Here is a 21,917-nt window from a genome sequence, read left to right as displayed (position 1 = left end):
AGAAACATTTATTTGTAGAAAAAACAAAATAAACATTTGGCCCTACTCGTCTTTTTAATCAACCTAAGAATCACCTACATAAACTGGGATACCTGTGACCCATGTCCACCGTTAGTCCCTACTGCTACTGCTGCTGCTGCTACTACTGCTACCGCTGCTGCTACTGCTGCTTCTACTACTGCTACTGCTACTCCTACTACATCCAAGGCCTTCGTACCACCCGCATCAAAAACGCCATGGCTCCATGTACGTATATATTCATTGACATGCACACATATATATACAGATACACACATTATTGGGTCATGTAGCTTAACAGGTTCTCACAGTATTCTGTACATCTGGGACACGACGAGGATGTAACAGCTGCAGACATGATGAATGTCCTATTTTCACATTATGAACATTTAACATTACTAGTGTGAAGTCAAACATATGAAATATTTATAATTGTTTATGATAGGAAAGCACGGATAGCAAATCGCCTTGTGAACAAATGTTAATTTGTCTTTGTTAAAACGTTTCAACTGACAATGAAGCGTTGGCTGACTTTTCCAAATTCGGGTTTTCTATCGTCCAATCATGTTCTGGAGGAGGATAGGGTGGATGGGATGTCTGTCCCAATATATTCGCACATGTCAGTAAACATGTTTTCTAATATGCCCAAATACCAAAGATTCTAAATGGAGTGGCTTAATTTCCAAATTTCTCACTAAATTGAACAGAACCCTTTCAATGTCATCACATTACTTGCATGATGTCGCACAACTGTTGCAACATAGTTGATTTGCATGTACCTATGGCAAGGGTATCGCAATGCTTTGCTCCCAAACGTCACCCCCAGTAGGGTCTTCTGTGTGAGGTACATTAGTTGTCCACCAATCTCATGGGCTGGGGAACCATAGCCTAACAAAGACCCATGTCACCCGAGGGACCGGTGAACAGCGTATTTATCTTACCGCACACCTAATTTTACTGAAGGTTTGTCTCATGCATGCTTCCTATGATCATAATCTGTTAGGCAAAATAGCAGACGACAGAAAATAAACTTAGAGTTATTTCCCTTGAGCTATTTCATTCGGAAAATATCGGAGATATCCGGAGAAGGGCGTCTTACGTTATTAATTCGAGATACAAAATTGCGGATGGTATGTTGCAAATGTACGTTGCTAACAGTTCTTCACAACTCGAGCTGGTAACATAAGAAAAGTGCTTTACACGTCAACGAAGAACATTGAAAAATATAGAATGGCTCTCAGTCAATAAGAATCCGGCATCTATGTGTAAGGTTAGATAAATAAATGATAACATGTGACAATAAAGTGTCAATGAATATATATTTATTTCTCTCCCTTTCCTCCGTACACAACTGTATTATCTAACTAATCTAAGCATGTGTAAACTTGTTTGAATTACCAATATTGCAAACATAGCAATTATGATATATCTAGAACTTGGTCCCATGATGACAATGACAGTGATCGCCGTTTTGAAATGTTCAACTCATGATAAGTACTATGCGTGATATACATATACATGTGGCAAAAGGTTCCAAACTGAAGATTTCATTTCCAACTGAATACATTATGCACAGTGTTGAATAACATATTTTTTTACAACAAATTTGAGATGAGAATTTCTGAGAATCTTGGAGAGCATTTTGGTTATAATAACACTGTCTGACCCTCTGATCCTGGGTACAGATGCACTGATGGAAATATTTAACATTACAGTTTGAGACCACTCATTGGTTTAGTTCGCACTTAAAGTTGGTCCCAAGGAAAAACATCCGTTCATTCATGACGATTCATCCTAAACTTCACAGCGGTTTCATTCATAGACACGCCAATATGATGAACTTCACACAACATGAAACCAGCCAATGACTGGTCCCTTGCAAGATCGTTTTTGTCGGACAAGCCTTTTGTGTGAAAGGCAAGAAGCAGAGTCATAGATGTCTTGATGCTTTAAGTGCTTGTTACTACATGAGATTGTTATTTTCACTGTTTTTCGTCATTTGTGATCATCCTCATCTTCCCAAGGCTCATTCCAGCTTGACTAGCGTGTTGATTAGTACCCATCTGAAGACCAATGACACTTTGGCCAGCTTTCAACTGTTCGTCCGAAAAGTCGCGCCTGTTTTCTTGTGCTTCCTTTGGTCCATGCCCAGCCTGAAATGATGAAACACTTTGTTGTAGTGTTTAAAACTAATACCCGCCTTCTTTACTAACAATATTAAAATCTTAGAAGCTTCATTGAAGGGAACATTAATGTCTATAATAAAAAATCATGTCTATTGTTTTACATTCTTTATAGACTCTAATGCATCTTGTGAAATACAGCAAAACCGACCAAAGAAAACGCAGTGACAAATATATCAAATAGCTGAAGATTCACTGAATTTGGTTTCACATTTTAACAGTTTTCCAATGGGAAACATTGGTGAAATTGGAATTTCTGATTGTAATCAAAGATTAGGGCATTATACCTTCCTTCCAACTGACTGCAGACAAATGACGACCTGGTTAAGGTTAACACGTTCTGTGAGGTCCACAGACTGGAATGACTCGGTGTCTTTAACGCCCATTTGTTTAAATACATCTACTGCTAGCTGGATAAGTTCCATCTGTTTGAAACTCAGTGTTGTGGACTTCAACTTCTTTGCTGGAATGCTCCCTGGCTTCAGGGCATTAGCAAGTCTGAAAGTCACAAAGTTGATCATAAAGCAATTGTTACGGTGTGATAAGTAAACAGTGTTATGGTTGTGTCAGTTTTAAGGAACATATTCCATGAATACATCATTGGTATCCTCTACGAATCTAAGCGATACATATATAGAGATCATGACCATACACATCCGTCTGATTTTACAAGAGACAATTGAATAACATTTTGTTAACGATACAATAAAACACACACAACACTATGATACATATCTTTCTGTTGATGTTGAATTGCATTCATAACCTAAGAATTCATTACTTTTTCTGCAGAATATCATCATCCGATGTGCCTGAAACTGTATAGTTGTAATGGCTTTAGGTTGGTTTGTTGTTTTACGCCGCACTCAGCAATATTCCAGCTATATGACGGCGGTCTGTAAATAATCGAGTCTGGACCAGACAATCCAGTGATTGATATCATGAGCATCGATCGACGCATTTGGGAAATGACTTTAGGAATCGATTGCATATGGTTATGGTAGTTGTGGTTATGTAATTCCTTAAGAGCGACGTGGATAGTACTTGAACCTAAAGAGGTTACTACCTATTTTCCCGAATTACTCGTGCCTAAAATGGTTTAAATGTATGGCTAGAATTCAGAATAAGCACAAAAGAGACACATCAGCCATAATACGTAGACCAGTACTCACTTTCCAAGTAGAACACCGTCCTTCAAGACCTCTTGGAAGTTGTCCATGTCCCCTGCTGTGTTGAACGACTCTCCCGTCATGCTGGCCACCCAGTTCAACATCTCACCAGCACACTCACTGTCATATTTCTTGTTAATCTGGAAGTGAAAATGTTCGTATTAGAAATGTTGAGTCATGTTTTGCTTTATGTTTTATCAATCCTTTTGGACTGTCAGACATATTTCTGTCCGGAAACATATTACATAGGTATGGAGCTCAGCACTAGAAATGTTCTGTATCCTCTATCCACTTTACTACTGTGTGAAACTGTGAACTGTGGTTAAAGCATTCGCTCTTCGCGCTAAAGACCTGGTTTCGATTACCCACATTGGTACCATGTGCATTTCTGGTGTCCCTCGCCGTAATATTGCTGGAATATTGCTTAAAGCGGCATAAAACCACACTAACTCACTATATGTGTTTATACAATATGTCAGTGAATGAGTATATGTGTATATACATCATTCAAGATGTGATGGAATAATGTCAATTTACATGACGCTCAAGCGTTCACATAGGCACAGGGAGTATCAAACGAGGAGTTCTGTGTTAAACCTTTGACACTCAGATGGGATGAGGCTTAATGGGTCTGCCAAGAGGCCACAACGACATGTCTGAACAAGCATGACATTAGCTGTTTCCTCTTGTGTACCTCACTGAGCGGTAAAATAAACACAGAAACAACCCCTCATCCGAGCAGAGCAAATAGCAAAGGATGGCTGTGATTCTACTGGGATGGGCTGAAGTCTCGAATGGTCTGACCTAACTTTGGAACGTCATGACACTTTGCTTGTTAAAATTAAGTATCAGAATGTTCCCAGTTTTCAACTAATACTTTGAGATTTTAACTGAGTAAGATGTTTTTAACATGCCTCTGTATTTACTGATATTCATACGCAGGTATATCACAAAATCCTGAATCAATAATATTTTTGGACAAATTCACCAGTTTAAATAACCCTTGTCATAAGTGGGAAATTACACTAATGGAGACGGGCATGGGTGATCCAGGTTAACATAAACGAGTGACATCCATCCTCCTCTCCGGACGTGAGCTACGTGATAAAGGTTAAGCCATGGGGATGCCAGTCTGTTGCTATGATTGGATATCTGAATTTGGGACGTTCCCAAAGAGACCATCTTGGGCTGGGGAATTATCTCGTAATCGCTTATGGGCTGAAAGTGGATAGATCAATAGACTGTGGGTCTGTTCTTGTCGACGATGGACATTGATCCGTGCTTGTTAAAGACCAACACAATCACTTGCACTGAAGAGACTGGAAACCAATGGCCTATGTTCAGTCAGGGGTTTATTGATTTGTCTGAAGCCTAGGACTCCCATGGCCCCTGGACAATTATGGGTGGATCTGTTCCCACCCTGTTCCACTGAAGAAACGTAATTTGGGAAATTCATAACTGTTTGGAGACTCGAACTGTACGGACCTATGTTCAACCGGAAAATATATGTGGCGCAATGGCTCTTGTCTGCAGGTGACCAAAGGCCTATCGCCTTTGTTATTGAAGAGTCCCGTGATCACACCAGTATTGATCGGTGAGAGAAACCGCTGACTCAGTATGTATCACCTACAAGGTGTAGTGAATGATTCACTGTTGCGCTGTCTCATCAATATTGTAACAGGTTGTGCCCTATAAACAATACATGAGTGACATCAAACGAAACAATTAATTATTTGGATGGAGTCATTCTACAGGAAATAATACCAATCTCAAAAAGCAAATCAGGTATATTTTCAAAACATTTAAATGACTACCCATACAAGTACAGTATGGTGCGAAATTCAATACATTTGGATTTTAAATAAGATGTGATTCTGCGTGTTGCTTATGTGCTTTAAAACTTTCGAGAGGTTTCCCTTTCCGTTCATCTATGTACATATATCCCTGACCTATGATTAATGATATTTCACGGTCTACAGAACACACACATGGAACATTGTTGAATCAGGTTTAAATGGTTTACAATATCATATGTTCCACAATATGATGATGAGTTCAAAGTACACAAGCCACCATTTTTTTAGGTCAGGTGAATAGTTCTCACAGGAAAAATAACTTCCCTCTTAAAAGGACATGAAGTCAAGTGAATATGTTAATATATTAACCCTTTATGTGCCACAGTTCGGACAAAGATTGCCTTTGCACATTGCAATGTTGTAGAACGGTGTTTACCCGTTGCTATTAGAGCATATAAAACACACATGCCTTTGGACTTCATAACTATCAGCGAGTGAGTTGAATTTAACATCGCTTTGAACACCGCGGGTCAGCTTGATATGGGAGGAGATCTCGAAGTGAAGAGGTCTTTGACGTTTACCACTTTGGTGAAACCCACAAGCACGGATAGTTTCTGACAAACAGTAACAATAAGGGCGAAATGGGATTCGAACTTGGAATCATTGTCTTTTGGATCGCGCCAGGGAAGCTACTCTGTACAAGGAACTTCTGTGGCTTAGACGACTGGACCACCCGTGCCCCCTCCCAACTATGAACCAAATATGCATGAACTATAGATATATGGAAACGTTGTACACAGAAACCATTTAGTTATTTGTACACCTACATTTACATTTACATTATCTTTGACGTGCAAAGCAAACATTAGGAATCCCTCCTATATTGACATTTTCATATTTATTGTCATTTATATGGCAAGATGCCGAGGAGATTGATTTTCAATTACCCTATAATTGAACGGGATAATAATAATACCGGGTTATTGAGTGGGAAAAGTGGCGTGTTAGACTCAGCACAAGAGGTCAACCAATCACTGTAAACCTCTTTATCAACATAGGTTAAACCTCAGTGCCCATTTCTTTACGACTTTGTGTCTCAAACATCCGATACCACTGGTAGAATGAAGTTGTTATATCTGGTAATAATTGCAGGGCTGTATCTCCTCAACAGTTAATTAATAAGACTTTCGCCAAGTACGAGTGTTCCAGATCATTAATAGCAACCGAAGATATTCCATTATAGACATGTAATAATATTGAACAACAAATGTGTTTTAAAATTGTCTGGATTACACTGAGCAGAAACACCGATGACAGAAACAGAACGGTAAACAAAATTACATTTCGCATGTCCACATTTCGGGGTCAAAAACCATGTCATGATATGACCATGTGTATACAAATGATTCCCAAACTTCCACGCAACAACACAAAAGACGGAAATGTGTAACTCATTTCCCTGTCGGCAAACACTTCGATAGTGACTTCGTCTCCCAACAATAAGATTGAACAAGGCATATCAAAGCATGAAATTTACAAAGTATCTTTTTTGGATGAGTAAAATGATCATCTGATCCGAAAGCGATAAAAAGCAATATGATCTTTGCTGCGTTTTATTATTGGGCTTATGCTAATACTTCTGTCTATAATAGTGTTCCTCCATGTGGCTCATGAGTTGCTTGCTTTGTTTGCCTACTTGACACGAGGAAGCCGTCAACTTAACGCGCGATATAGGAGACCTGCTGATTACTATCAAGGGTTCAGCGACACACCCTTGTGAAGACCTTTCGACTGATGCCCTGTAGTTTTATAACGTACTCTACAAATTCTTTGATAAAAGTTTCTGTATAAACGGTTTATGGAGGTATCAGTTTACACATCTGTATCTGTGGAATGCCACTAAATTAACCCATCTCCCCTGAATGGGTGATGTGGTTTCCCAAGGGTTAACAACCTGTGAGTCCCCCATTGTAATATGGCTGGAATGTTCTTAAATTCAGCGCTGAATGACCAGAACTCCTTTAAAAGGATCTAAATGCCCCCACCCCCCACCCACACACATCCACTCAACCAAATCCTCAAACATGCAGCTCCTTTCTGCATGTCCCATACACATGTATGGTAACTCACCGTTGAGGTTGTTGCTTGTTCAACTCCTACCATATCACACGTTGTCGTGCATTCGGTATTTCTAAATGGGTTTAGTATTGTATAAACTCTAGTGAACTTTATGATACATTATTAAAAGGCATGGAGGTGGCAACCAGTCGTGCGTTGAAAAGCAGTTAACCCCACACAAGCTAAGTGAAGTGAATGACACCCGTGTCACTGTTTCACAAATTATTTGTCCTCTGTAGAAGAAAAGGTGACATGATGGAAGAGCCACAGGAAATCTGGGATGAGGAGGCGACTGGAATACAATGGTTAAAGGATTGCTATTATGTTACAGAAGTAGGTGAGAGTTCTCGAGGCTGGGCTTAGACAAGGTTAGCGACTCTGTCCTATTCTTTTAACTATTCACACAATAAAGTTTAAAACATGTATGTGATAGTAATTTATTTGCGTCATATTGCTCGCATAGTTGCACACATTAGTTTCAGGATAAAGTAGACACAGTGTCGCCATACTTTGCTTTAAAACTAAGATAAATCCAAGCGTTAACCTCTCGATACCTGGTAATCCTATACAAGCAACATGCTGGAATCGTCTAGTCGAGCAAGCTAAACGTCTTTTGAAGGGTCTTTACATTGCGCTCAGTGTGAACATTTCAGTACGCAATATTGAGGACTAAATTATGCAGCTATTTGAAACATGACGCATGTGGAAGATGATGGATTCGGGCTGCGTCGACACTGAATAATGTTCCCAAGGCAGACTACCACGCGGTGTTCAGTGAATAGACAGGTAAACAGACAGTCAATATGCACTCTACAGAACCTGGTGTCCATAAGCTACTTTGACATGTAGCATACGTACCATACCTGTACGACACAAAATGTTATTAGAGTGTGTGAGAGTGGTTTTACACTGCTTTTAGCAATATTCCAGCAATATCCCCACAAGGTCACCAGAATGGGCTTTACATATTGCACCCTTCAGGGGAATCGAACACGGACCTTCGTTGGGGCCGGCAAACGATCACGTAAGACTATATTGTATTGAAAAGTTAATATGACTTGTGAACATGTTATTTCTTGTACCTTATAAATGTGTTGTCTATAAATGTTCAGTTCAACATTGATGACGTTTAAGTAAACATCAGTTCAGCAGCTTGATATCACTAGGGCAAGGCTATCAGCAACACAAAGGTGAAATCGTATCTGTAGTTGTGAAGGACGTTGTGAAGATGAATGTTCTTTACCCGACATGCAATAGTTCTTTAGCTTAGTTTGAAACGTGAAGCCGAACGGTTTCTTAATTCAAAAGGTATTATTTATACCTTCAATACTCTCACACACGCAGGTGTATGCTATGCATGCTCAGGGAAGTGGAGTAGTCGAGTGGTACAAGCGTTCGCACGTCAGGCCGAGGCCCGGGTTCGATTCACAATAAGGGTACAATGTGTGAAGCACGTTTCTGGTGTCCACCGTGATATTTCTAAACCATACTCACTCCCCACTTAGTGAATTTGAAATCACATACACGTTTATTGGTTGGTTGGTTTGTTGTTTGACGCCGCACTCAGCAATATTCCAGCTATATGACGGCGGTCTGTAAATAATCGAGTCTGGACCAGACAATCCAGTGATTAATATCGTGAGCATCGATCCACGCAATTGGGATCAATGACATGCATCAACCAAGTCAGCGAGCCTGACCACCCGATCCCGTTAGTCGCCTTTTACGACAAACAGTCACCTTTTACGGCAAGCATGGGTTGCTAAAGACCTATTCTACCCCGGAATATTCACGGGTATACACGTTTATTGTATGTAGTGAACCTGATATGTGCTTTGGTATACGTCCATACAGGATAAGGGTTGTAATGGTGATTCGTACAGTACTTCCTCTACAGATAACTGAATCTTAATCACACACCGACTGATAACCTAGTGATATCCACATCCACTCAAATAACACCACTGCAAGTAAGGGAATCTAGAAAGAGGCTCAACAACCTATTTTGTTCGAATAGTATGGTGCTGGCAAACGTAGGAGCATAATCAGATAAAAATTTGAGATTCGAACCCACGATCATAGGTAAAGGGAGGCAACTCTGCACAGACAGCGATTGCGTCACCCGTGCCCCTAGTTTTGTTGAAGCAGTAAATGGTGTTAATATGTAGGTAGAACAAAATCAATCGCAAATCTGACACTGGCTCATTTGATCGTTAATAAGGGGGTGCAAATAGATTACTTCAGCAAACATTGGATAAGCACTCGTGCACTGTTTAAAGGGTTAACGAAACGTGAAAGTACATATTCGTGTTGCATACGTTAAGGTGGATTTAATGTCAACACATGTCAAAAAGGAGGCGTCATTCCTCATCAACTATTTTAATGTAAGTAATATAAGCTGTTTCTATTTAAACTGTAGGTGTGTCCTATTTCAGAATTTGAAAACTTCTTCTTTGACAAGCGAAAATTAAACGGTTTACCAAGCGTTTTCATTTTGACTGTTTGAGTATCCACCTAAACACTGCAGATGTGTAAAATCAATTTCCGTGAACAAAATATGTAAACAGTGTGTTGGTTCATTGGTTTAGAGCCACATTATTGAAAGACCCAAGATCCCGTGAATCGCTACAGGATACAGCCGGTCTTGATAACAGCTGGAGAGGAATGCACAGCACTCTCCAACAGTCTGACCTACATGAAATATCTGTCACTTGGGAAAATAACACATTTAAATTTCATTTTTGTCATCGAGTCGTCCAATGTTTCTCACAATAAAATCTATAACCATCGCGGAAACAATTATACCACACTGACAACCTGTTGAATATTTAAAAAATGAAAGAATTATCATACCTTATCCTGTGTCTCGGCGCTAAGGCCTGATTTGTTGGCTCTGTATGACATCTTTCCTACGTACAGGTATCCGAATGATAATCAATGTAAGCACAAATAAACTTGACGTCCCAGCGCAAAAGTATCGTCTGCTCTGATCTCGCTCAGCTCGGCTAAATGTACAGACGACAATTTAGGCGCGCCAATGATTCATCAACGGTCACGTGACTAAACGTGGGACAGGCGGTTGGGGAACATTGGGAGGAGCCCTGACGGCAGAAAGACGGACGTCGCGCACTGAGATATTTCAATGCGGGCCCGAGTTGAATAGAACGGTGAGAAAACAAACCGTCACTGCGTCTAGAAGGTTCGTCCGCGCGCGGGTCACAACAATTTCCGCCGGCGTAGATATTCTCCATTTATGGTAGTATTGCGGTTTCCGATCAATGAGACACGCCTGTTATTGATTCCCGTGTTAATTGGAGTATGGCTTTTCTCGGTAGATACGCGTCATCATATTTATCTCATATTTCTTGATTATCTCACGTAAGGCTGAAAATATTCGCTTTGATTGTCACTGTCGGCTTGGGTCATTAACCCCTGATGTGTTAGGTGTCGTCTCCGTTTCATAAGGCAGCGTCTGGTTGCGAATATATCTACCTAAAGACTAATCACACACTTTGAGACAGTCACAAGCTTCGGGAATATGGCCAGGTTACATCATTAATTGATATAACTTCTTTGATAGACATTTAGATGTTGGAGTACTAAGTAAGGATAAGAATTTATGGATGAACAACTTCTTTTTACAATTAAGAGCTAATTAATTGTAACAAAGAAGTTCTTCATCCATAAATTCTTATCCTTAATTAATTTATATGTACGCCATTCGCATTTGTACTTTTCTGATAATAGTAACTTTCACAAATCAATACGTGAGGGGGGTGTAAGATTATTGACCCTAGACTTGCACAAGTCTCCCAGGCAATGATTACAAATCTTTGAGGAAAAGATTATTAGTTTAAATCATAATCCTTGAACTATATACTTAATAAGAACATGTTGTCAATATAGAAGACTAGCTTCCTCCAGACTTGCCTATCATGTTGACATAATAACTATACATCCCTGAACTTGGAGCAAGGATAAATTGAACCTTACCGTCGATAGAAATAAAATTATTCAATATATATATAAAAGGTCACTTTATGTCACTACGGGTTTTTATTAATGAAACCATTATCATTGTACATTTTCAGTTTTGATTTGCTAAGATTGCTGTTGTCACACTATTGTGTGAAGTTGTTAGGGTGACCCTACGTGACGTACTAATAACGATATTCGATTCGTGTACAGGATACTATCCTTCGGATGCCCCACCCGATGGAATGTACTCCATCCTCATGCTTGCAGATAATGGAAGTGTACACCGCATAATGATGCTGTTTCCGAATCAACACCATACACTATTATTACATACACACCAGCCAACACCCCACACATTACACTATTGTTACACGAGTCATCACTCGATACTTAACATAGTTAACGCCCACGGGAACATGATAATGCTTCGTGGATGGACTGTCAAGCTATGTTACATCTTCTCTGAGCATGCATAACATAATGGTGCAGAATAGAACTTATCCAGCCTCAAGGAAGAGGTTCTTTCAGTATAACGTTCTATTTTTTTCGTTATTGTCTTCTCATCTAACCCCTCTGCCTCCATATTTCCTCGTTCTATTTCAGTTCTGTCTTGTCACCCCGAATCCAGCTCCTTATCAATCTATCACTACAGTATGTATAAACTGCCGGGGAAATGAAAGTATACATTTATATTTAATAGTGGCTAAAACTGGAATTAAATAGTTATATTCAATTGTGATGTTTGTTTGTTTGGTTTTTAAAGCCGTACTAAGCAATATTCCAGCTATATGTAAATAATGGACCAGACAATCCAGTGACTGACATTATGAGCATCGATCCACGCAATTGGGATACAATGACATGCATCAGCCATATCAGCAACCCTGACCACCCGATCCCGTTAGTCGCCTCTAACGATAAGCATATGCATAGTTGCCTTTTACGGCAAGCATGGGCTGCTGAAGACCTATTCTACCCAGGATCTTCACGGGTCGATGTATTTGTTACGAGTGTCATGGGTGTGGTATGGACTTTACGTTTGCGGTGTAGCGACTACCGTTGTCAGTCTTGTAAACTCTTGACAACGTTTGTGTTTCATTTGTCAAGTCCAATTTTCAATTGCATCTCGGTACTTCTGCCTTCCTCCTCGCCATTACATTCTCTCATTCACACTCTCTCTATATATTCTCTCATTCACACTCTCTCTACATTCTTTCATTCACGCTCTCTCAACATTCTTTCATTCAAACACTCTCCACATTCTCTCATTCACACTCTCTCTACATTCTCCCATTCACACTCTCTACATTCTCTCATTCACGCTCAATCTACATTCTTCTAATCACACTTTCTGTACATTCTTTCATTCACACTCTCTACATTCTCTCATTCACACTCTCTCTACATTCTCTCATTCACACACTCTCTTCATTCTCCCATTCACACTCTCTACATTCTCTCATTCACACTCTCTCTACATTCTCTCATTCACACACTCTCTTCATTCTCACATTCACGCTCAATCTACATTCTTTCATTCACACTCTGTACATTCTCTCATCCACACTCTCTACATTCTCTCATTCACATTCTCTCTACATTCTTTCATTCACACTCTCTCTACATTCTCTCATTCAAACACTCTCCACATTCTCTCATTCACACTCGACATACTCTCATTCACACTCTACATTCTCTCATTCACACACTCTCTACATTCTCTCATTTACACACTCTCTACATTCTTTCATTCACACTCTCTACATTCTCTCATTTACACACTCTCTACATTCTCTCATTTACACACTCTCTACATTCTCACATTCAGACTCTCTACATTCTCTCATTCACACTCTCTACATTCTCTCATTTACACACTCTCTACATTCTTTCAATCACACTCTCTACATTCTCTCATTTACACGCTCTCTACATTCTTTCATTCACACACTCTCTACATTCTTTCATTCACACTCTCTACATTCTCTCATCCACACTCTCTACATTCTGTCATTCACACTCTCTACATTCTTTCATTCACACTCTCTCTACATTTTCACATTCATATTCTATCTGCATTCTTCACACTCTCTTTACATTCAATCATTCAAACTCTACATTCTCTCAATCACAGCCTCCCTTCATTCTCTCATTCACACTCTCTCCACATTCTCACATTCAAACTGTCTTCATTCTCTCATTCACACTCTCTCACTACATCCTCTCAATCACAGCCTCCCTTTATTCTCTCATTCACACTCTCTTCATTATCTTATTCACACTCTCTCTGCTCTCTTTCATTCACATTCTCTATACATTCTTTCATACACCCTCTACATTCTCTCAATCACAGTCTCCCTACATTCCGTCATTCACACTCTCTCTTCATTCTTTTATTCACGCTCTTTCTCCACATTATCTCATTCACACTCTCTCTATAATCCCTCATTCACACACACTCTACATTCTCTCATTTCTACTCTCTCTCTCTCTGTTCTCCCATTCACATTCTCTCTATCTGCTCTCATGCCTTCTCCCTGTTATTCTGTTATACCCTTCTCTCTAAGTTACTTTCAATCCCTCCCTCTCTACATCCTCTTAGTCCATCTCACTATTCCATCGTCTAACTTGCATAAGGTGTGATAATATTCTTAATACACATTTTTAATACAACAATCGATGGGAACAAGTCATAAAAACACAACAGCACAGGTACTTGTGCATAATGCACTACTCAACTTCGTAATATGAACGTGAAAACAGTCACTTTGTGGTAAAGATAATGTGCTGCCAAACTCACCCTGCCTCCATATACTCGAAAGATTTTGAAAGTGAAAGGCATTGATTATTATGACATGGCGGTGACATTGTGGTGAACACGGATATGTTTATACACATTGTCTCAAATAGCATATCCATGTAAGGCCATCGGCTGTGCACACAAGGCATCCGTGTAGTAAAGGGGACAATTAACAGATAACTCTTGACATTCAAGGATTAGATAAACAATGGATGTTACAAGACTGGGATTTGGTATAAGGATTAGATATTATTTCAGCTGCAGCTGCAAAACCATATATTTCTAGCATATTTTTTTGTAAATATTTCAAGCATTTACCCCCCCCCCCCCCCCCCCCCCCCCCCCCCCCACACACACACACACACACACAAACCCCACACACACTCTCCCTCCCCCGCGAATATAAAATGGTCGGTCCATAAAGCGGCTTATTGAAAACTGTGGCTTATCAACGGATATGTCAGAGGTTTACATCTAATCCAATTATTATATATACTGTAACGACATAATTCAGATTAACAGTATTTTGCGTATGTGTACGTCTGATCTTTTCCTGGCCAACACTTACACCCAACAAAGCTGACACTGTGACCTTTCACTTCGGTACATGAATCAAATAAAAGACTTAGCAGTAATGAAATTATATGTGCATATTTTTGCCAGGTCACGACTGATATAGAAGGTGACAAAGGTACAAGCCCACAAAGAGAAACTATTGTTGCAACAAATTGGGCGCACTGGATTAACTTTAAACCACAAGTGTTATCGGTCAATTCCAGACGCCCTGTATGTACCGGTCGCCGGAAATATGCTATAATGGATCGCTTACATATGTCCCTTACACAGGAGGAACTGTGGTTATGAGAAGTGCTAGATGATACCCCACAAGAGGGTTGGGTTTACAATGGGCTTCCATATCGCGTGAAATTCCTACGAGTGTGATAAATATGTCATTGATTTACGTCCTGCATGGATAACATTCCTAAAGCTTGTTTAAATTTATTCACAGAGTAGGCATTGGCAGAGGTTTTGGTGTGAACGTCACTTGTATGTGTCTATACCATAACAAGAACAGCGTATATCTACGCGTTTTTACACTGCCAATGCAGCTTAATCCCTCTGTTGTGTACAACAAAATGTATGTTATTACATCCGTGTCCGTACAACAAAGACGCAGTATGATTGTTTAATGCCACACAGTAAGGTGTAGAAATGATGCATGTGTACGGTGCTTATTTTATATGGAGAAATAGGGGTCTAATAGCCATCCTTGCTGAATACCTAGTATTGTTATAACTCATACTCATATAAAACGTTGCGTTTAACAAAGCCCGTTATAGTACCAGTTGATTACTATTAATCGCTGTATGTGTGTATGACGTATATCAAAGTATTGCGACTAGTTTATTTTCAATTCTGTTTCAATTGTTTGAATAAAGGGCATTGACATAAGCAGTACGAAATAATTAACCCGATGAGTGTGTGAGTGAATGATTTTTGACACTGCAATATTCCAGCATTAACTTGTCGGTCTATAACTATGTCATGACAAGACAAACCAGTGGTTGAGAACATGAGCAACGACCGACGCTTGTGTTTGATGGCACATATGTCGCTAGATCACACACTGTAAACACGCAATCCCGTTAACTCATCATGGTGTGCTGGGGACCTATCTTTCTCCAGAATTCCAATTGAGCAAATTTATTTATGAATCGTAGCATATATTTCAAGGTATTTTCATTGATTTCTAGTTAATAAAACTAGAGTGTGTCTTCATATACGCTGTCTACATATATTTATCAGACATCTGCTACACCTGTCAGTGAAACCCGTTTTGTAAAAACAATAAATCATGTTAACTGGCCGTTAGGGCTAGATTTAGATAACACGTCAGGACAAGGTGTGAAGAATCATTGTCAGAATGACAGCCTCTAATGTAAAATAGTTGTACTTGAGTCTATTTATAAAATTTTCAGCTTTGGGTTATACAGGATGAAGCATTGTTCCGTGCCTGTTTATTAATAACCAAGTAAAAGCGCTTCTGGATCGCTAACACACACGATTATGCGAATATATGTCAGTTGCCATGATACACATGCTGACGATTCGTCATAAATAGTCTCGTCTCATATAATTTTTGTGTAATGATAATGAAAGTTAGTATTATTTGGTATTCATTCTCCAACAAATATCTTCTGAGAAAAAGCAAGAGATAAATTTGATATATTTCAGTTATGAAAGCATTATTGACACTTATTTCTAATGTCCATCTACAAAATACCCTTGAGTAGTGCACAGTGCGTAGGATACGCACGTTACACGTGTATTCTAAGAACTGTTAATTCAGCATATCAGCACAGAACGAAACCGTGTACATGCTGGTTGAAATGAGAATACATCATTGTTAACCGGAGGATACATGTCAACCTATACTAATAACATCGGATATATTTCTTTGGCATCGGACGAAGTGCAGCCTATATGATACATCACAGCGTTTCATCGGTGATCCAACGTTAACGTCACTTTGACGTTAGCTTGACATTGTGACAGATTTATTGTCCTTCTAGTGCTTGCTGTGACCTATGTGTACAGATTCATTGACTTGACAACATAAAACAACATTAAGATAGCTATAAATCTGTTGATATGGGCAAACAGTTCCCTTGTAAGGGAATGATAAATTGATATATCTGAAGACTCTACAAACAGGGCAGGGCCGCCATGTGGTAGCAGCCTATGTGCTCACCCACACTTCCGACCAGGTCTACTTGTTAGTTGGGTGTAGATGAAAAACGTCCAAGGTTACGGCCGCGTGAGCATGTAATGATAGAATACTGTAACCTAATTTTCTGCCGATCTTTACAACTTCAAATTGTTCAGAATATATACCTAATATATTTCGCATTCATTGCACACTATAACGTAGGTATGATATCATTCAATTTATGTGTTTGAGGCGTAGGTCGGCGTGGAATATACAGTCTTCTTCCTTCACAGTCTTGATGATGCTTGTGTATGTAATTGGCGTTATCTATGTTGGTTATATATATATATATGAACATGGACAGAACATACTTTACAACAGCCTATTCCTCGAACAGTACTTAATTTTGAAACTAAATGGAATACTCTTGTTACAGATCGATAGGATCTTTAATATGATTAGATAACATTTGAAACATATCCCAGAAGGGAATGTGCTGGGTTTTTTTGTTCCTGGTATTAGGGCGTTGACCCCTTGATATCCACCAATCCCAGTTGTAGAGTATGTCGGCGCTTAGCGGAACGTGAGTCAGTGAATACATGCCCGGATTTGTCCTTACATTTCTGTTTCCTTTTGTTGCCTTATCTCGACGGGGAAGTCGAAATGCCCCCAAAGCTTAGAGAACTAAAGTATATAATACGGGTTTATAACCGTATATACACAATACCGCTGACCATTATCGTTTCGATAAAAAATGAATTATTGATATACATGTACATAATAGAAGACCGTGTTTGCCTAGATTGCGTTTGTCGTTTAACAATTACACCAGAATGTACATGAGTGGAACATTCAAATACTGCCCAGAGGATTAGCATAGGAAAATGACTTAATCTATAAGAGTTTGTATAAATTTATGAAGTGATTATGAATCATACATTTACAATATTAAGATCAGCACATCTATCTATATTCTGTGGTCCGGATCGTGTCAGGTAGATTGAATGTCAAAGTGACAATGGTATTAATCGAGGACGATGTAGGGATTCTTACAATTATCATATGTCACACTGATTTCTTTTTACGGGTTGGGGGGAGGTGCTGGGAAGACCGAATAGAATGGGTCATAAATTAACATTTGTGAAACCCGCGCAACTGAAGCAAGTGTAACAAACAGGGGGAATGTGGGATTCGAACCCACGAACATGATTCTGTCAAACGCAGAACCTCACTCCTATGGCCTATCAGTACCCCTACAGGATGATAATTATCAAGTTATAAAGATATATTTATCATACTGAGTAGTGCAGGTGTAAATGATATTGATATGCTTCTCGACAGACAAGTACTTAAGCTGGTAGTATTATACTCCCCACAGAGCTGAGGAGAAAAGTTAAAAACAAAACGCGAGTTGTTGACATTTGACTGTTGCGCTCTTTGAAAGTGTCTCTTGCGTCAGTTAAATGCACCATGTTGTGATCACTGACAACTGTGGTATGTTTTACAACTCATTGACGTTCATAGATATGGCTTGCTCGTGCACTATAACCTCCAGGCTTTCTTACATCTGGTATTTATTATTTCAAGTTGACTTTGAGACACTCCCGAGTTCACTGTCGAGGCTTTAGCAAATGGGTGTAACATACATGTAGTTTAGTTTCCGTCACCGACCATACCTAGCCACGACCAGATGCGGTGTGATAGGATGGCCTTTACACGGGCGCGCTAAAATTAACTTCGTCTAGTATTTAGAGTTTACTCATTTGGATGTAGTCCTAAAGATCAATCAATCTCTAATAATTAGTCATAATATGATATTTATTTTAAAAATTGTTTACCTTCTCTGCTACTGTGTGATATAGTCATACTATTAGGTTTCATTAGCCGTATAGTCAGGGTTACATCTACACCGTCTGTCCCGTAATTGATAGAAACTGTGTCAGAGAAAAACAGTGGTTCATAACGTCTGGGCACTGTGACCCACACTGAACCAGGTCGCAGCTCGCAGTTGGTTGCGCAGGTGGATTACTAGACTAACATAAGTCTGTGATGTGTTTTTTGAAAAATACATATCTCTCATTTAAGGTTAAAAATTTCAACATATACTGAGGGAAACAAATAAGGAAACACTACTTCATGGTAGTGTTCCCTTATTCATTCCACGATTTTCGGACAGCCTCCGTGGTCTAGTGGCAGCCGTCCGCCCAGAGAGCGGAAGGTAGGGGATTCGATCCCCGGGCGCGTCATAACGTCTACTTGCGCTCATAGCGCTACTTGGATACTCTAACATGGACTAATAGATAGATACTCGTAGCTCTGAGGTCGTTCTCTGCAAATGGACCCTGCATGGAAGCCTCAAGGTACCTAAATAATTAGTTACCCTTGCCGAACAAGAATTAATTCTACTTGCGTTCAACTGTTTTGATTGAATTTAATCAGATAAAAATAATTCTCAACCAAAACACTCAACCATACGAATTGGATAATAATCATTAAACTGTTTCATGTTGTGATAGCCTGTGTCACATACAATTTTAAGTGAAGAACGTATGCTAAAAATGTTATGTGTAACTCCAGTACCTATTCATTCACTGACCTATAAAACCTATAGTTACTACTGTTTGAATTCGACATAGTTATTATAGGTTATATATATATGACTTACAGCTGTGATAAAAACAAAAACAACTATAAAAATGTCTCACTGGTGTCATAATAAAAACGAAACAGTTTCATATACCTTTGACAAACAAAACCTATTGCCATGACTGTCATTACAAACGCCTATTCTTAAACGTCACATTCAATGGATCTTAACATGGCCGTCTTTGTCTGTTTGGAACTGTGGCAGTATCTGTGTTCGCTTCCAACCAATGAATCGTCGGTCAATACATCTGTCATTCCATCACAGTCCATCTTACCTTCATTTGGGTGTCTCTGGCATCACCATATTTCGGAGCACGGTAGTTGCGACAAATTGACATTTTTGTAGAAAGGACGGAATCACTAATTCCTCTTGTGTAGCAAATGTCCTGTCAGTACACCAATGGTATCTGTCGAGAACATCCAGATCACTGGGCAAATATAACACCTTCCCCTCTTGAGCTGATTTATAACACTCTCATATTTGGAGCACTGTTATCATATTTACTACTTTCGATGAAAGGTCGTGGAAACTTTACGGCGGGTTCTCAAGTGAGACTAAGATTGTAACGCCACAAGGTCAAATGAAACGTGACCGCGTTTCCCCCAGGCAATGCACAGAAAGAATACGTGACACAAAATATGATGTAGGCATTCCAGAGGCAGATTAATTGTGCACTTCTTTGTTTTTTTTCTGAAGAAAAGTCTGTCTTTATATTCATGATGTTAAGATGTGCATGTTGCATGTCCTTAGCGTGGTGATTTGTTTACACAAAAGTGTATATCTCTTACCACGTTATATCCTTATTGATTTTTGTGAGCATTTTACAGAATGGTTGGAATAACTGATGGTTAAAAGAATCTTGACATTAAAGCACTTGTTTCTTTATATACTTACACAGTAGCTATTAGCACCATATGCGGTAGTCACTGCACACAAGTTGCTTCACTTAACATGCTCAGGATCTGCTTATCGTTCCTCGATTAAGAGAAATGTATCAAAGAACCCTCATCAAATATACGAGTATATGAAACAATCTATGCATGTCAATGAACACAAATAGCATCTGTGGACAGAATTGAATTCGAACCCGCTTGTTTCGTCGCTTTTATTTCCGTGTGGGAGCCAACGTGTGACCACACCACCACTCAAAAATATATATACGGGATGTTTTGTACCATGTGTCACCCAATTTATTGTTCGTCAAATGAAACTTTGACATAGCCAGCTATTACTTCGATCCTTTATATTTCCCTTCACGCACACAAATTCTTGACATCGACCTATGTAAATATCGCCTCTTTTTTAACATGCCAATCGTCTAAACGTTTATCAATTAAGTTTTTTAGGAAATAAATTTTCAAATTTGTCTTCACAGGTATAACTCTGTATTTCAATAACTTCATTTGGAAATCATTTGTAATCGCTTCAACAACCCAAAGTTACATAACATACAATTTAATAGATGTTTTTTCAGCATATAAGGTAGTATGCTCCGGCAGAGGTAATATATAAATTTTATTTCTGTATTATCTCATCCTTGGACAGTTGATTGAGTGAGTGCATATGACAAGACAGTTACATGAGTATTGCTCATGCATCTGTACTCGTCAAGATGTCCCTCTCAAGCTCCCTCACTATCTCCCAACATCTGGCGTCCTGGGCAATTAACATAGGGCGGTGCGTGTTCGCCTTGCTGCAGCCACTGCATAACACTCGCACCACAAACATAAGGCTGTATAAACTGCACTGTCATTAGAACTTTCATACTGACTTTCAAACAGAAACGCCCTTAGTTCAGAAAGGTTGTTTTATTCCTGCCAAATCTGCATTGTAATTTATCTACCGCTGAGTAAAATGAACTGCACGCTGTTTTCAATGTGTATGCATTTGAAAATTACAAAGGGCTAAAACGTTGTACTGTGTGTACATTTTATAAATGAGGATCAGGTCATATGTGTAGACATGCAGGTCTGCTGATTTTACACGGTCACATGTGTGCTTGTACGTTGAACTTCCATTGCCTCGAAACTCTCCAACTGGCATCCGGACAACTGGACAATGATTCATAAATACATGTTTATGACGTAGTCGGAATTGTACAATGGACAAGCAGAAATTTCTTATGAATATGGAACGCGCCCTGTCGCTTGTAATTTACAGCCATGTCATAGCTATGTTTAATTCAGATTTTCGTTAAATTCTTTCGTTGTTATTTTCAAGTTTACCTGTGGTTTTCTCACTGTCAATCTAACTGTTTCTCCGTTGAAGTATCAAAGTGTCCCTGTAACTGTCTCAACGTTTGTCATGTAGTTGTCTAAAGTTTCCCTCAGTTGTCATGTCCCCTTGTGTTATTGAACTGTTTAATTGCGGATGCCTTAAAGCTTTGTTATCTCAAGTTATTTCAAGTTCCCCTTCGGTTGTCTCAAAGTTCTCATATGATTGTCTCAAGGTCCCTTTCGGTTGTCTCAAAGTTCTCGTATGATTGTCTCAAGGTCCCT

General features: G+C 39.3%; 1 protein-coding gene across 2 annotated transcripts; it reads right to left on the bottom strand.

Annotated features, from left to right (window-relative positions):
* Positions 1-1,323: 1,323 nt before the first annotated feature.
* LOC124149131 (transgelin-2-like) lies at positions 1,324-19,771 on the bottom strand. Of its 2 annotated transcripts, none has more exons than XM_046520502.2 (4): positions 19,694-19,771; positions 3,374-3,510; positions 2,489-2,699; positions 1,324-2,171 (listed from the first exon to the last, which is right to left on the bottom strand). In XM_046520502.2, the coding sequence occupies exons 1-4, from the start codon at positions 19,754-19,756 to the stop codon at positions 2,001-2,003; spliced, it is 582 nt and encodes a 193-aa protein (XP_046376458.2). In that variant the 5' UTR covers positions 19,757-19,771; the 3' UTR covers positions 1,324-2,000. The 2 variants fall into 2 exon arrangements, with proteins under 2 accessions (XP_046376458.2, XP_046376459.2); XM_046520503.2 differs by lacking the exon at positions 19,694-19,771 and adding an exon at positions 10,138-10,432.
* Positions 19,772-21,917: the final 2,146 nt, after the last annotated feature.

The sequence above is a fragment of the Haliotis rufescens genome, unplaced genomic scaffold, assembly GCF_023055435.1.
Source record: "Haliotis rufescens isolate VD_foot unplaced genomic scaffold, xgHalRufe1.0.p SCAF_32, whole genome shotgun sequence".
Taxonomy (NCBI): Eukaryota; Metazoa; Mollusca; class Gastropoda; order Lepetellida; family Haliotidae; genus Haliotis; species Haliotis rufescens.
The sequence above is the reverse complement of the archived record's forward strand: the minus strand, read 5'-3'. Positions and strand labels throughout refer to the sequence as shown.